Source organism: Callithrix jacchus, chromosome 15, assembly GCF_049354715.1.
Source record: "Callithrix jacchus isolate 240 chromosome 15, calJac240_pri, whole genome shotgun sequence".
Taxonomy (NCBI): domain Eukaryota; kingdom Metazoa; phylum Chordata; class Mammalia; order Primates; family Cebidae; genus Callithrix; species Callithrix jacchus.
The window spans coordinates 34,938,046-34,954,354 of record NC_133516.1 but is presented as its reverse complement, the minus strand read 5'-3'; the positions used below and the strand labels follow the sequence as shown (position 1 = coordinate 34,954,354).

Genomic DNA, 16,309 nt, shown 5'->3' with positions numbered 1-16,309 from the left:
GTGGTGAGATGTTAACTTACTATCTGGCAATGGTTCTGAGTTCTCCCCACTAATCCAAATTTCATGAAATCATTAAAAATATACAAATGTAAGATAGGCTTTATTCAATTTCTCCCTAGGCCTTCTGCCAGATTCCCATCCTAGTTGTCTTGCCTGTTTTTTGTATGAGATGGAGTCTTGCACTGTCACCCAGGCTGGAGTGCAGTGGCATGGTCTTGGCTCACTGCAACCTCCATCTCCCTGATTCAAGCGATTCTCCTGCTTCAGCCTCCCGAGTAGCTGGGATAACAGGACCCCACCACCATGCCCAGATAATTTTTGTATTTTCAGTAGAGATGGGGTTTCACCATGTTCGTCTCAAACTCTTGACCTCAAGGGATCCGCCCTGACCTCAAGTGATTGGCCTCCCAAAGTGCTGGGATTACAGGTGTGAGCCACCACCCCTGGCTACCTTGCCTAATTTAAATGTCCTAGCACGAAAATTCATACTTATACTCTGGACAGAAATGCTTGAACTACCAGAGTGAGAGTTTGACCAGGCTCACTCATGCTGTGGAGGTGTGCTGAAGCCCACACCAGCCTGGAGAGAATGGAATCCCTTATGCCCCATATGAGGAGCATGGCTATCCCTGACCTATTTGGGAGTCCTTGACAGGGGCCACAAGCCTTGCAACAAGGGCCTATTCTCCGTTCAGTGTGGACTGCTATGCTGGCTCACTTCCCTAATGAGAATCTGTGTACTTATTATTTGCACAATGATTGATGAAGATTCTCTGCCTCTTTAATGCCAATTTCTGTATAAACAGGTTTCTTTCCCTCCAAAGAAACATGTCTATAGTCTAAGCTGAAAGTTCTACATTAATTCCCTGAATTTTATGGATTAGGAGGGTGTTTTCTTATTCTCATACTCTACCCTCTAGAATCTTTACCTCCCAGACAAATTTCAGAATGAATTTATAAGGAGACACCAATGGAGAGAAAACCTTTATTTGCATAACAACAAACGTGGGTGAAGTAACAAGAGGCATATGAGAATCAGATTAAGGTGGAAGAATTTTGGTGGGAGAGGAGGAGAAAGGACCCTCTGGAAATCCAGGAGGAAGAGCAGAGGCACTCTTGTAGCCATAACGCGTTTCCTTGTTGGCATCTGGACTGTTCCCTCCTCACGCTCCCCTGAGATTTCTCTTTTCTTGGCTCATAGTCTCACTGCTGGCCTGGCTTCCTTGTCTCACAGTCTCCCTCCCCAAACCAGATGGAGGAGCACAGCTTCATACCCTATTGTGCAGGATAGCAGCTACTCAGAACATGTTACTGGGATTTTTTGCAGCTGTTAGTGATTCTGACACCTTTGGACTTCCAGGAGCGGCTCCTACTGCCATGAGAAGACTCTGGCTTTTCTAATAAGGAAGGTTCTGGCCAATCAGTCCAAGAAAGACCTGGGTTTTCTTCCAGGCTGTTGTCTCTGCAGAAATGTTCCTCAGGGTGGAAGGTGCTGCTGCAGCATGTCCCCTGAGTTTTCAGGTATGTAGTCTGTGGTGAGAGAAAGGCAGGAGAGGAAAACTCAAGCCTCTGCTTCTCCGAGGCGCAGGTCCTTAAGCCCCTCCCTAGCCACTTCTCTTCCAAAGTCAAAGTCACCAACTATTAATCCCCCTCTGGCGACATGCCTTCCTCCTTTCCCAGGTACCACAAGTCCCTACAGCCTCCTCCCTGCTCTGAGGCCAGCTCATCCCTCCAGCCTCACCTGTGGCTGAAGCAGAAGGTGAACACTCCTCACACTCCCATGTCTTACTGTTGGATCTAAGAGAGGAGCAGTCCCTGTGGGTTCCGTGGGATCCACATGTAGCACACAGAATGAGGCACCACCTCCTACAGGAAGAGCCCAGGAAGGGTTGTGGAGACATACAGAACACTAACTGCCATTCTTGGATGTTTGCTATGGGCCAGGCATGTTTTACAGCACATTATACCCATGATGAATGTATGGCACAGAGGATGAGTGCTGATCCTAGGAGCCTGCCATCAGTCATAGCCCCTTGAAAGGTAGATTAGGAAAGGAATTGGCTCTGAGTGTTTCTCCACTGGGCACAAGGTGAAGCAGACCTTGCAAGGGAGACTTGTTCAGTTGCACACAAGTGAGTCAGGGGCTGGCCAAGAATGAGACTTGGCAATTGTGTTTACCCTGAGTTCTGCATGCAAGAGTGAATTTCTTGCTTCTCATAACTGTGTCAAGGTCTAACTCTAAAATAACACTGATGAGAGTTCTTTCTAGCCAGAAGCCTTCCCTTACCCTTCATCCTCAAAGCTGTCTCTGCCTTGTTCATACAGACAGATGGGGGCATCACAGTGCTGATAGCGCTGATATAACTCTGAGAAAGCCCCTGGCTCAAGTTCCCAGGCAGCATCTCTGCAGTGGGAGAAGAAACAGTGAATAAGAACATGATAGGTTGGTAAAACTTTTGTCCATCAGGGAGGAGCTAGGAAGAACCCAAGTTAAGCACAGTAATTGTTCAGCAAGCTGCCTGAACACTTCCAACAAGGCTGGTCAAGTGGCCTGGCAGTGGGAGAGGGTTGAAGCAGGATGAATGGAACATGCATGCTGATTCTTCAGTTCCACTCTGGAATTCAAGAACTCAATCCCCTAGGGAATTCTGATTCTCCAAGTGCCCTTTTTAGCAATACACACCCCTGCCCAAACTTTTTCCCCTCCCTTCTGTTTTGATAATTGAAAAGCACTCCCTCTTCTCCTTCCTTCTTCACTATCAGTGCCTCTGCTGCTCTCATTCTCTACTATCCTCTCACCTCCTCTCTAGAAATCTAGGCAACCCACTCCCAGGCTCCATTTCTGCTTTGGGGTTCCCACTACCTGTCTGGAATATGAATTCCCATTCTCAGCATTTCTTGAGGAAACTCTTTTCGATTGTTACACTGTGGACATTTGAAGAAATGCTTTGCTGATGTGTGGGCATATTTCTGTAAGAGAAACAGGGAAGAGCTTTGTGTTTGTAAAAACCCTTTGACTACCTTCTTTCCCCTCCCACCTTCAACCCCACAAAGAGGATGTTGCTAAGAGAGCTTGACTGAGGGTACAGGAAAAGGAGTTTGGCTGGGCTAGGTTGAGGGCTGCAAATCCAGGTGTCAGACCTGGGACAAAAATACTTTCAAGAGAATTCCCAGGAGTGCCTCAGCGGTCATCTCTGGCCATGGGGCTCTGCAGTACTAAGTAGGGGTCAGGTACCTGGATACATGTTTGTTTGTTTGTTTCTTTCTTTCTTTCTTTCTCTCTCTCTCTCTTTCTTTCTCTTTCTTTCTTTCTTTTTATTGAGACGGAGTCTCACTCTGTCACCAGCTGGAGTACAGTGGTGTGATCTTGGCTTGCTGCATCACTGCAACCTCCACCTCCCAGGTTCAAGTGATTCTCCTGCCTCAGCCTCCCGAGTAGCTGGGACTACAGGCACGTGCTACCATGCCCAGCTAATTGTATTTTTTTTCTTTTTTTTAAAGATGGGGTTTCACCATGATGGCCAGGCTGGTCTTGAACTCCTAAACTCCGGTGATCCACCCACCTCGGCCTCCCAAAGTGCTAGGATTACAGGCATGAGCCACCACGCCCAGCTAATTTTTGTATTTTTAGTAGAGACAGGGTGTCACCATGTTGGCCAGGATGGTCTCGATCTCTTGACCTCGTGATCTACCCGTCATGGCCTCCCAAAGTGCTGGGATTACAGGCGTGAACCACCCAGCCTTTATTTTGAGAAGTCTTGCTCTGTCACCAGGCTGGAGTGCAGTGGCGTGATCTTGGCTCACTGCAACGTCTGCCTCTTGGGTTCAAGTGATTCTCCTACTTCAGCCTCCTGAGTAGCTGGGACTACAGGCGCGTGCCACCAAGCCCAGCTAATTTTTGTATTTTTAGTAGAGACTGGGTTTCACCATGCTAGCCAGGATGGTCTCAACCTCTCGACCTCATGATCCCCCCCACCGCCCACCCACCACCTTGGCCTCCCAGAGTGCTGGGATTACAGGTGTGAGCCACTGTGCCTGGCTGTTTCCCTTTTCTTTCATCCCAGGAAGTGAGGCTGATGTGGAAGCTCCTCAGCTCATTCTGGGATGAGCCCATTTGCTCTAGCAATGCCAAGTATTTTGCTTAGTCTAAGTCTTATGAGTGAGGTCCTCTAGACCAGGGATGACCAGAGACTGGACTGACTTTCCTCTAACTACCGGAAACCAGCCTTGCATATAGGCGTCCAGCATGGAATACCAAAGCTGAGGCATGCTTGAGGGTGCTCTGGTTCCAGGCAGAGAACAAGGGCAATCATGGAAGGACCTCAGGGCAGAAAAAGCCCTACCTGTATGCACTTGCGGTGGTAGATGGCTTGACTACAACATGGGCTCTGGATGTTCTCAATACTCTGTTGGGATAAGTCTTCACAACACAAGATGCAGCTTTCCTCCCCTACATTCCCCTGTTGGATGTTCTGTGTTGGGCGATGTTTTTCACAAAATGATCTGTGGCAGGTAAACAGACTTGGTTTCGGGGTTGTCATCGATGCAGTTTCCCAATGGCTCGCTCTAGGAGGGGCAGTCAGCCACCCAGGCTGGCGCCCAGTGAACCTCCACACTCATGGGGAGGAGGAGAAGCAGGGTAAAGAATAGCCACATGCCTTCTTAGGGCTGCTCTCCTATTGAGCAAAGCTCCCAGGAGTGTCTCCATAGCCTATAGTCCCTGAAAGCCCCAGTTATTGCAGAGCAGCTAAGAACCCCAGCTATTTGTAATTTAAGGAGGGGGCAGGAAGCAAGAAGAAACCCCTGTGAAATCTCCAAGTCAAGGCACTGTTTCTCATTATTGAATGGAGGGACAGATTCACTGGTGAATCAAAACAGGCCTGTTTGTGAGAACTGGACTCTAATTTCACTAATGGCTGAATAGTAAGTTGCAAAATGGAAGCCGGACTTTTCCCCCTTCCCCACTCACTTGTACTCTCCAAAAAATTGTGAAAGGCAACCCCTTTCTTGGCCACAAGGCAGATGGAAGTTTCTGATGCACTGATCCTTCTGGCAGTTGATAGCAGCTCCCTTTTTCTTGCACACAAAGCAGTTCTGCAAATGAGATACCAGACAGTGCTCAGGACCCCAAGAAAGGCAAAGAAATACAGTGTGGCATATCTTTCTATTAAATGGGAGTTATGTGAAATAGCCATTCCCTTTCCTCAGTGGTCCTGAATGCTCTGGGGCACTCGGAAGCTGAGCTTCAAGCAGCACTGAGTTCTTTCCTGTTTTCTCAAGATGTTTCTCCCTCTTCTCACTTAGGACATCATACCCCAGAGGAATATGGGACTTAAGATAAGAACTAGTTGAAAATCTAAGAGTCCTTTGACTTCTAAACTAGGAAGTAGGGAAGAGAACAGAAACAGGAATGATGGGTGAGGTATGAAGAGAGGCCTACTCCAAGGTCCTCAATTCAAGGGATTCTAACCTTCCTAGATGCCCGGGCTACCTCCTTTTTGATGTCTTCAGGAAGGAATCCATGGAAACCTCTGTTGGAATGGCCCCTCTGAGGCAGCTTGCTAGATAAGATCTGGAGGCAGTAGTTAACATCCGTAATCAGTGAAAGGATGCAGTGAAGTAAGAAGAAGGACAGGGTGCCGGGCGCAGTGGCTCAAGCCTGTAATCCCAGCACTTTGGGAGGCCGAGGCGGGTGGATCACGAGGTCAAGAGATCGAGACCATCCTGGTCAACATGGTGAAACCCTGTCTCTACTAAAGATACAAAAAATTAGCTGGGCATGGTGGTGCATGCCTGTAATCCCGGCTGCTCAGGAGGCTGAGGCGGGAGAATTGCCTGAACCCAGGAGGCAGAGATTGCGGTGAGCCGAGATTGTGCCATTGCACTCCAGCCTGGGTAACAAGAGCGAAACTCCGTCTCAAAAAAAAAAAGGAGGAGGACAGGGTAAGAGAGCTAAATAGCGCTTGGTGGAATATATATGCATTGACAGGGTAATTTATTTAATGAAGGCTTACACAGCACTAACCATGTGTTGAGTACTCTGAGTCTTTCTAATATTAATTCACTGAATCCGCCAACAGCCCTTGGATGTAGGTACTCTATTACTGTTCTCATTTTATAGGAGAAATGATGCGACTTGCTCAAGGACACAGAATTCTGGAACCTGGACTCTTACTTTTGCTCAAGGCTGCCTCTGATTTACTGAGGGCTGCTCTGGTGTGCTGGCACTTTGAGGGAAACACTGCCTTTGTATTTACTCATTTTATGCTTAAAATCCTTGGCCAGGCACAGTGGCTCACACCTGTAATCCTAGCACTTTGGGAGGCTGAGGCGGGTGGCCTATCTGAGGTCAGGAGTTCAAGAAAAGCCTGACCAACATGGTGAAACCCTGTCTCTACTAAAAATACAAAAATTAGCCGGGCCTGGTGACGGGTGCCTGTAATCCCAGCTACTCGGGAGGCTGAGGCAGGAGAATCACTTGAACCAGGGAGGTGGAGGTTGTAGTGAGCAGCGATTGCGCCATTACACTCCAGCCTGGGTGACAGAACGAGACTATCTAAAAAAAAAAAATTCTGTAATGCAGATGCTATTAAGACCTTCATCTTACAGAGGAGGCCACCAAGGTGCAGTGTGGCAAGTGACACTGCCCGCCCAGGGCACAGGGCAAGGAGGAGCAAAGCTGGCTATTTACACCTAGGCCCATGGAATCCACACTCTTAGCCTTCCTGCTGCATCACCTCTTAGTACAGGATAAATACTCTTCTCAGAATACTACAGGAAGAAAAACAGGGTTTTAATATCTCTTGATTATTGTTATTCTGCATTATAGGGGAAGGACTTAGACTCTGTTGCCCAGGGTAGAGTGCAGTGGTGTGATCTTGGCTCACTGGAACCTCTGCTGCCCAGGTTTAAGTGATTCTCCTGCCTCAGCCTCCGAGTAGCTGGGATTATAGGCACCTGTGACCGCCCCTGGCTACTTTTTGTATTTTTGGTAGAGATGGGGTTTTGCTGTCTTGGTCAGGCTGGTCTTGAACTCCCAACCCTGTGATCCACCCACCCCAGCCTCCCAGTGTTGGGATTACAGGTGTGAGCCACTGCGCCTGGCCGGAATTGCACTTTTAAAACACACTTTAAAGGGCCTTTTGTTTATGGAAAGCTCCCAAAGCAGAATCTAGAATGGGAAATCAAGAAAAAAAAGCTAAACTGTTCTGTTACATACATTGGGAGAATGTCAGTACCCTACACATACTCCAAGAATCTTCAAAAAATACTAGGGAGGGTGTATTCTCCCTGCAGTAATTACATAGAATGTGTAATGACAGCTTAGGCCATTTTTTCTTATTATAAGAAAAGATGACTATACAATATTGGATAACTTAGATTATGTATGCTTCCAATTATAGTTGAAACAAATATATTTTAAAACATTATCTCAGGGCTTTAGGATAATATAAGTGATTTGATTTCTTTATACTTTTAAGTATCATTCATGTTTTCTGCAATAGGCATGTATTGATTCTATGAACAAAAATCAATAGTGAAGGATCAGAAACAATCTAAATGTCCTTGAATAGGGACTTGTTTTGATACTTTTTGGCATACCTATACCATGAAATACTGATTAGCTATTAAAAAGAAAACACTAAATCTCTATGTTCTATACAGAAAGATCTCCAAAATATATACGATGGGAAACAACCAAGATACAAAGCACTCTGTATAATTTTTTATGTAAAAAATGTATATGCTTGTAAATACATCAAAATTATAACTAAGCCCTGACACCTGATAGGACTTAGGAGAAAGGAAAATCACAGACCAATCTTTCTCATGAGCATAGATATAAAAATCAAACAAAACAGATGGAAACTGAATCCAGCACTGTATAAAAAGGACCATACATCATGACCAAGTAGGGTTTATACCAAGAATGCAAGATTAGTTTAACATTAGAGAATCTAGTTGATGTAACAAACGACATTAAAGAGAAAAATCAAAATAATCTCAACAGATACAGGATAAAATTCAATACCCTGAATCAGCATCATGAAATTCATGATACTCTGGGCAAACTATATAGGAATAAAAGATCTTCAACCTGATAAAAACATCTATGAAAAAAACCTACAGCTAACATACTTTAATAGTGAAAAAGTAGATACTGTCCCCTGATGTTAGGTATAAGACAAGGATAACAACTCACACCACTTCTAATTAACGTTAGGTTGAAGGTCCTAGCTAATACAACAAGGCAAGAAGAAATAAAAAGCAAAGATTGAGAGGAAGAAGTAGAACTGTCTTTATTCACACATGACATGGTTATGTGCATAGGGAATCCTGTGTACACAAGGCATTCACAACAAAATAAAAACAAAAACAACTAATCAAACTGATTTTAACAAGATTACAGGATACAAATCAATATACAAAAATAAAATGCATTTCAATATACCAGCAATAAACTTAAAAATGAAATAAAAATACTATTTACAATAGCATAACCACAAAATATTTAGTAATACATTTAACGAAAGATGTACAAGACTTCTTCACTGAAACTACAAAACATTGCTGAGATATATTTTAAAAGACCCAAATAAATGAAGAAATATACCATGTCCATGGATTGGAAGGTTCAATATTATTTGTCAGTTCTTCCAAAAATTGACCTATAAATTTACTGCAATACCAATCACAATCCCAGCAGACATTTTTTTTAAAGGAAAATTGACAAGCTTAATATAAACTTTATAAAGAAAGGATCTGATAGTCAAAACAATCTTGGAAAATATTGCACTTAACAATGCTTAATTTCAAGACACTATAAAGCCACAATAATCATGACAGTAGGGATTAGTGTAAGAATAGATACATAGGTCAATGACATAAATAGATCATCCACATTCCACAGATTATATGGTCAATTGATTTAGACAAAGGTAATTCTATGGGTAGGCAAAGATTTCTTGCGACAACAAAAAAGCACTGATCATAAAAGAAAAAATGGATAAACTGGGCTTCATTAAAATTACAAACTTGTTCTTTGAAATACATCATTAAGAAAATGAAAAGTCATCAGATGTCAAGTGGATATTAAAAAAAAAATTTGGATCTACTACTAATGAGCTAGTATAAAAAAAAAAAAGAAAATGAAAAAGCAAGCCAAAGACTAGGAAGAAAACAGTCTCAATATATATATTTGAAAAAGAATTTGTATCTAGAATATATAAGCAATTCTTACAACTCAATAATAAAACAACTCAATATTTTAAACGGGCAAAAATATTGTACAGATACTTAACAAAAGAAAGTATGTGAATGGCCAATAAGCACATGAAAAGAAGCCCTAACATCTTTAGTCATCAGAAAAATGCAAATTAAAACCACAAGGAGATTCCAAAACACACCCTGTAGAATGGCTAAAATTAAAAACACTGACAAAACCAAATTTTGGCAAGAATACTGTCCAACTGGAATTCTTATAAATTGCTGGTAGGAGTATAAACTGGTACAATAACTTTGGACAGTGACGAGGAAACCTCACATAAAATTAAATATCTAATTAGCATACCACTAGTAATTCTACTTCTAGGCTTTTGCACAAGAGAAGTGAAAGCCCATGTTCACAAAAAGACTTGTACGTGAATGCTTATAGCTTTATTCATAGTAGTCCTCAAATGGAAACAATTCAGATGTTCATCAACAGGTGAACAGACAACCAAATAGTAACTTATCCATGCAACAGAATACAACCAGGTAATAAAATGGCACAAGCTACAAATGCATGCAACAACATGGATGAATCTCCAAAATACTGTGTTGAAAGAAAAAAGCCAGATACAAAAGATGATAAACTGTATGATTTCATTTATATGAAGTAAAAGAATAGCCAAAAATAATCCATAGATCAGAACAGTGATTATGTCTAGTGGGATTGACTGGAAAAGCAGGCAGGAGGGAACTTTCTGGGATGATGAAAATGTTACTTATTTTGATTGGGGTGGTGGTTATATGGGGACATACATTTATCAAAACTTAACAAACTGTGTACTTAAAATTGGTGAATTTTGTTCAAGACCAGCCTGGCTAACATGGTGAAACCTGTCTATTAAAAATACAAAATTAGCTGGCGTGGTGGCAGTTGCCTTTAATCTCAGCTGCTTAGGAGGCTGAGGCAGAAGAATCACTTGAACTTGGGAAGCGGAGGTTGCAGTGAGCTAGGATCATGCCACTGCATTCAGCCTGGATGAAAGTGAAACTCTGCTCTCAAAAAAAAAAAAAGTGAATTTTACAGTATGGAAGTTATAACTAATCAAAAACAGTAATAGGGACTGGGCGCAGTGGCTCACGCCTATAATCCCAGCACTTTGGGAGGCTGAGGTGTGTGGATCACAAGGTCAGGAGCTCGAGACCATCTGGCCAACATGGCGAAACCCTGTCTCTACTAAAAAAATACAAAAATTAGCTGGGCGTGGTGGCATGGGCCTGTAATCCCAGTTACTTGGGAGGCTGAGGCAGGAGAATTGCTTGAACCAGAGAGTTGGAGGTTGCAGTGAGCAGAGATCATGCCACTGCACACCAGCCTGGCGACAGTGCAAGACTCCATCTAAAAAAAATAAATAAATAATAATTGGAAGGATGTTAATACTTTGGCAGCATTTGTTTCTGGGGAGAGAGAGAAGGATTGGGAATATTATTGAGGGAAGAGACTTTTTTACTGTATTCACTTCATACTGTCAGGATTATATACCAGACACATATGTTTTTCTTTTGTTGAGGCAGGGTCTCGGTCTATCATCCAGGCTGGAGTGCAGTGGTGTGATCACTGCTCACTGCAACCTCCACCTCCAGGGTCCAAGCAATCCTCTTGCCTCAGCCTCCTGAGCTGCTGGGACTATAGGCATTTGCCAGCATGCCCAGCATTTTTTTTTTTTTTTTTTTAGTTTTTTTTTGTAGAGACAAGGTTGCCCAGGCTGGTCCTGAAGAGGTTCAAGAGCTCCTGCTGCCTCAGCCCCACAAAGTGCTGGGATTACAGGCATGAGACACTGTACCCAGCCTAAAAATAGATTTTAAAAAGCTATTAAGACTATAATCCCAGCACTTTGGGAGGTTGAGGCAGGTGGATCATGAGGTCAGGAGATAGAGACCATCCTGGTCAACATGGTGAAACCCCGTCTCTACCAAAATACAAAAAGAAAAAAAAAATTAGCTGGGCATAGTGGCCCAGCCTGTAGTCCCAGCTACTTGGGAGGCTGAGGCGGCAGAATTGCTTGAACCCAGGAGGCAGAGGTTGCAGTGGGCCGAGATAGAGCCATTGTACTCCAGCCTGTGTAACAAGAGTGAAACTCCGTCTTAAAAAAAAAGAAAAAAAGAAAAAAAATGGCTGTGGATTTGAGGATGGATATAAAAACAAAGAACAGTCAGTACATCAAAAGCCATAGGATATTCAAAGCAAAGGTCTCATACTCACAAGACAGAAATAATGGACGCTGATACTGTCTTTCTGAAGAAATTCCCCTAATTTTTCGGGATCCCCAGGTTCTTGAAGGCATAGCCAGCAAACTGGAAGAGAGGACACTCAGAATTTGGCTCAAGTTGACCATTAAGAATAGAAGGGTGAAAATGTAACCACTCTAAGTCAGGAAGGAGCAGAATACTAGGAAAAGGGTAATTTTGGCAAGGAGAAAGGTTGGGATGAGGTCTTATTTGGTATTAATTAGGCTTACATAATTCTGGTTATATTGAACAAGTTGGCCATAAATGCTCACTTAATTTTTTCTTTTTTGGTCTAAAGTGACTTTAATAACTTGTTTCTTGAACTTCAGACATGGTAATTTAAAATGATGGTTCCTAAGTCTTCAGGATCTTAGAGAATCTGGGAAGGAAGTAGGGCTGAGAATGAGAGAAGCAAGTGTACTGCCCCACACAGGTGGCCTTCTTTGCTGAGGGCTGGAGGCCGTGGCTGAACACAAGCTCCAGTCTTTCTTACCAGGCCCTGAAGACGGTTTCCTCTGGGTTACCTTCCTAGTCTTGGCAGATTTTCTATACAAGAGAAACAAGAAGCATAAGGTGTTCTTTGGTGACCTTGTCTATAACCTTTGTAACATTTCCCTTAAAATGCCATTCATGGGTCTAGTGAAGGACCAAAATATCAAAAGCCTATGATGTTAGCTTCTTTTCATATTTCATATATACATATATAATTTTTGAGATGGAGTCTTGCTCTGTTGCCCAGGCTGGAGTGCAGTGGCATGATCTCAGCTCACTGCAACCTCTGCTTCCCAGGCTCAAGCGATTCTCCTGCCTCAGCCTCCCGAGTAGCTGGGATTACAGAGGCATGCCACCACACCCAGCTAATTTTTGTATTTTTAGTAGAGACAGGGTTTCACCATGTTGGCCAGGCTTGTCTCAATCTCCTGACCTCAAGTGATCCATCCGTCTAGCCTCCCAAAGTGCTGGAATCGCAGGCATGAACCACTGCACCCAGCCATACTTCATATTTCTTTTTAAAGTGCAAAAAAACATACCCACTGAGTTATTTAAGGGCAGGAACCAGATTGTTAGCATCTTTCTCTTCCACAATGCCTGTACTGCCTATGTTGATTGAATGCAAGAGCAAACCCCCTTTTACTTTTTTACTGTTTCTTCTGCCAACTACTTTGAATCTGAGGTGGTACCACCTTTACAAAGCATATTAAAATGAACCAAAATTGATAAAAGCATTTCCTGTTGTGAGGCACTATTCTTGGGACTTTACATGTATTGGCTCAATAAATCTACAGAATACTCTAAAATGTGTGCCATTATTATATACATTTTCCAGATGAGGAAACTGAGGCAAAAGAAGTGAAGTGGCTTCTGTCACAGCTGTTGGCAAGTGGCAGAGCCAGGATATGAATCTGGGTAGTAAGGTTCTAGAGTCAGCATTTTCCTACTGAGGACAGCACTGAGAAGACAGGTATGACAGCTTCCAGGAGACCACTCATGTATGCTTCCACACGGTCCATTCCCAACCCCCAAGACTATGACAAGGGGGGCAAAAAGGTCAGGAGATAGAGATACCACAGGCCTTTGGACAATTTCTCCCAAACTCCCTATGTTTCTACCTCAATCTTTTGCATTCCTTCTTTTCTTTTACAGTCTTCATTCGCTGCTGTCTCTCTCTCCTATCTTGAATTCTTCTATACTATTGTGAAGACAACACAGGCTCTTCCAGCTATAAATATAAATGGGGCTTGATAAGAAATTTAATTATATATTTGGTTATCAAGTCCCCCAGGGTCAAGGCAATGGTGCACTTCACCTCCCAATCCATGTGATGGAATAAAAGGGACTGTTCTAGGTACTTGACATGTGTTAACTCATAAAAATACCATGCATTATGTACCATTATTATCCCCATTTTCAAGATGAAGGCCCTGAGGCACAGAAAGGTGAGAGTTAGTGCCCAAGGTGAGAGTTAGTGATATAGGTGGGATCTGAACTCAAGTAGCCTGGCTCCAGAGGCCAACACTAACTCTCATGTTATATTGCTATCACACAGCAGCAAAAGAACTTAGAACCATTACTTGACTAGCTAAATGGTTCTTTTTTCTTTGTGTCTACAAAGAAATACATGAAGTAGCACTCAGGAAAAAAGTCTTCTTTTGTACCTAAGTATGGGTGCCTTAATTCTATCCAGTAGAAGTTAGATAAGGTAGCTTTTTCCTAGGCAAAGGAGCCTGTGTGTGAGATTTAGGCTGCCTAAAAGCAAGGACTCCCTCTAGTGAGAGACAAGAAGTAACACTGACAAACACCCACTGGGCTCTATCACTTTTTGTTTTGTTTTGTATGGAACAGAGTCTCTCTCTGTCGCCAGGCTGGAGTGCAGTGGCATGATCTCAGCTCACTGCAACCTCCGCCTCCCAGGTTCAAGCTATTTTCCTGTCTCAGTCTGTCAAGTAGCTGGGATTACAGGCACCTGCCAACATGCCTGGCTAATTTTTTGTATTTTTAGTAGAGAAGGGGTTTCTCAATCTCCTGACCTTTTGATCTGCCCACCTTGGTCTCCCAAAGTGCTGGGATTACAGGCGTGAGCCACCGCGCCCAGCCTTTCTTTTCTTTTCTTTTCTTTTTTTGAGACAGGGTCACACAGCGTTGCCCAGGCCAGAGTGCAGTGGTGTGACCATGGCTCACTAGAGTTTCCGCCCACTTCCCCAGGCTCAGATGATCCTCCTGACTCAGCCTCCCAAGTAGCTGGGACCACACGTGCCATGCCACTGCATCCAGCTAATTTTCTATAGATAGGGTTTTGCCATGTTGCCCAGGCTGGTCTCCAATTACTGGGCTCAACGATCTGCCCGCCTCAGCCTCCCAAAGTGCTGGGATTACAGGCATGAGCCACCAGGCCTGGCCTCTCTTACCAATTCTTTTCACCTAGGCTCAGGTGGCCACTGAGATTTGGTCTGTCTCCAACCTTTGTCTCCACCTGAGCCAAGTACAATACCTAAAAGTGCAGAAGATACTTTGCCTCCTGCTTCCAATGTCAGCCAACTTTGGCTGTTACCTGTTTTCAGTGGTAAACAAACTGTAAAACAAATGTACAGTTTTCACTGGTAAAGGGGGAGATCCCTGAAAGAGAAAAGAGATCCACTGCTATGAAGGAAGGACTGTCTAGTCAGGGACAGCATTTCATAGGAGTGCTGGGTGAATCAGGTCACTCCAGAGACACCAGTATCCATGGCCTCTGGTCATGGCAGGAGATCGGGAATATCTTCAGGGACTTTTTTTTAAGATGGGGTCTCACTCTGTCGCCCAGGCTGGAGTGCAGTGGTATGATCTCGGCTCACCACAACCTCCACCTCCCAGGTTCAAGTGATTCTTCTGCCTCAGTCTGTCAAATAGCTAAGATTACAGGCACCTGCCAACACGCCTGGCTAATTTTTTGTATTTTTAGTAGCGAAGGGATTTTACCGTATTGGTCAGGCTGGTCTCGAACTCCTGACCTCTTGATCCACCCACCTCGGCCTCCCAAAGTGTTGAGATTACAGGCGTGAGCCACCACACCCAGCCCTCTTCAGGGGCTTTGAACTATTCTGCCTGAATAAGGACGACTGAGGAAATGACTGCTCAGAAAACCAAAGCCACCCTGCCCTCCCCTTCTTTGTGCTTGTTCTATCTCCTCCTCTAACCCATGAGTTGCAGAAGCAATGGCATCTGATGGCTTCTTCCTCAAGGGAAAGCTGGGCAGGCTGGAAGAGGAGAGAGAAGGGGGTGTCCTGACCTTGCTATTCCCACAGGGGTCCACGTGAGCGGATTGCGGAGCAGTCCCCAGTTACTGGGGCTACCCCGACCATCCAGCAATAGAAATAAAACCTTGGAACTTCAGTTCTTTGCATCGCTGGGCCAAGACGTTCCTTGAGTAGGATTCTGTGCACACACGGCTAGTTACAAGACGCCACGATCTTCAGAACCTCCGAGGGGGGCGTTGCAAATGCGGCTTCCACGAGCTGCCAGGCCGTGGCCTCCTAACTCGGCGGAGGCTCCCCGAAACGCTTATCAAGTTTTCACTGGACAGGTGCTGGGTAAATGCTTGTTGAGAAAATAAAAAATAAAGAAACGTGTTCGGCCCCGCCGCCGCAAGAATGATTTATCTGGAAAATACGTGTCAGTGTGGCCGCAACCTTCCCCCGGAGGTAACAGCCAGAAAAGGGGCTCAAGGACCATCCGGCGGATACCAGATCAGGCTCATGTCGCGCCTGCTGGGCGGCTGGTGCGGGGCCGGGCCGAGGTCGCCTCGCCGCTCCTCCTCGGGGTAGCTCACCGGCCGCCGCTCCCGGCCGGGGTCGCCCTCTCAGCTGTTGCTGAGGGCGCCGCTGTCCCGGAGCTTTAGTCGTTGACACAGGCCGTGGTAGCCACCTCCGGGCGGCCGCCCCGCGCGATGACTGCGCCGGCGAAGGGGGCGAGCGCGCAAACCGAGGCGGGTCCCGCGGACCGTAACCCTCGGGAACGGCGGCGACGCCGACCGTTGGTAGAACAGGACTGCTAACGGCTGTTCACTAACGGCCGCGCACCGGGCCCGCCCCTCCTCTAGCACCTCAGCGCCCAGCACCACCCAGCCCCGCCCCTTCCCCTCGCCCGCCCCGCCCCTCCGCTCGCGCCTCTGGGCGCAGCACCGCCCGGCCCCTCCTCTCCCACTACCTCCGCTCAGCACCGCCCGGCCCCGCCTTTTTCCCTTGCCCGCCCCGCCCCTCCTCTCGCACCACGCGCTCCCAGCACCGCTTGGCCTCGCCCCTTCCCCTCGCCCGCCCCGTCCCTCCTCTGGAGCCTC

At 45.2% G+C, this 16,309-nt stretch overlaps 1 protein-coding gene across 1 annotated transcript; it reads right to left on the bottom strand.

Moving 5' to 3' along the window:
* Window positions 1-971: 971 nt before the first annotated feature.
* Window positions 972-15,513, bottom strand: PHF7 (PHD finger protein 7). Its single transcript, XM_078351080.1, is given in 12 exon segments — window positions 972-1,504; window positions 1,506-1,530; window positions 1,742-1,866; window positions 2,288-2,404; window positions 2,864-2,970; window positions 4,344-4,503; window positions 4,970-5,094; window positions 5,471-5,572; window positions 11,471-11,562; window positions 11,990-12,042; window positions 13,107-13,218; window positions 15,398-15,513. Coding segments are annotated over 11 exon segments (1,143 nt in total). The 5' UTR covers window positions 13,148-13,218; window positions 15,398-15,513; the 3' UTR covers window positions 972-1,308.
* Window positions 15,514-16,309: the final 796 nt, after the last annotated feature.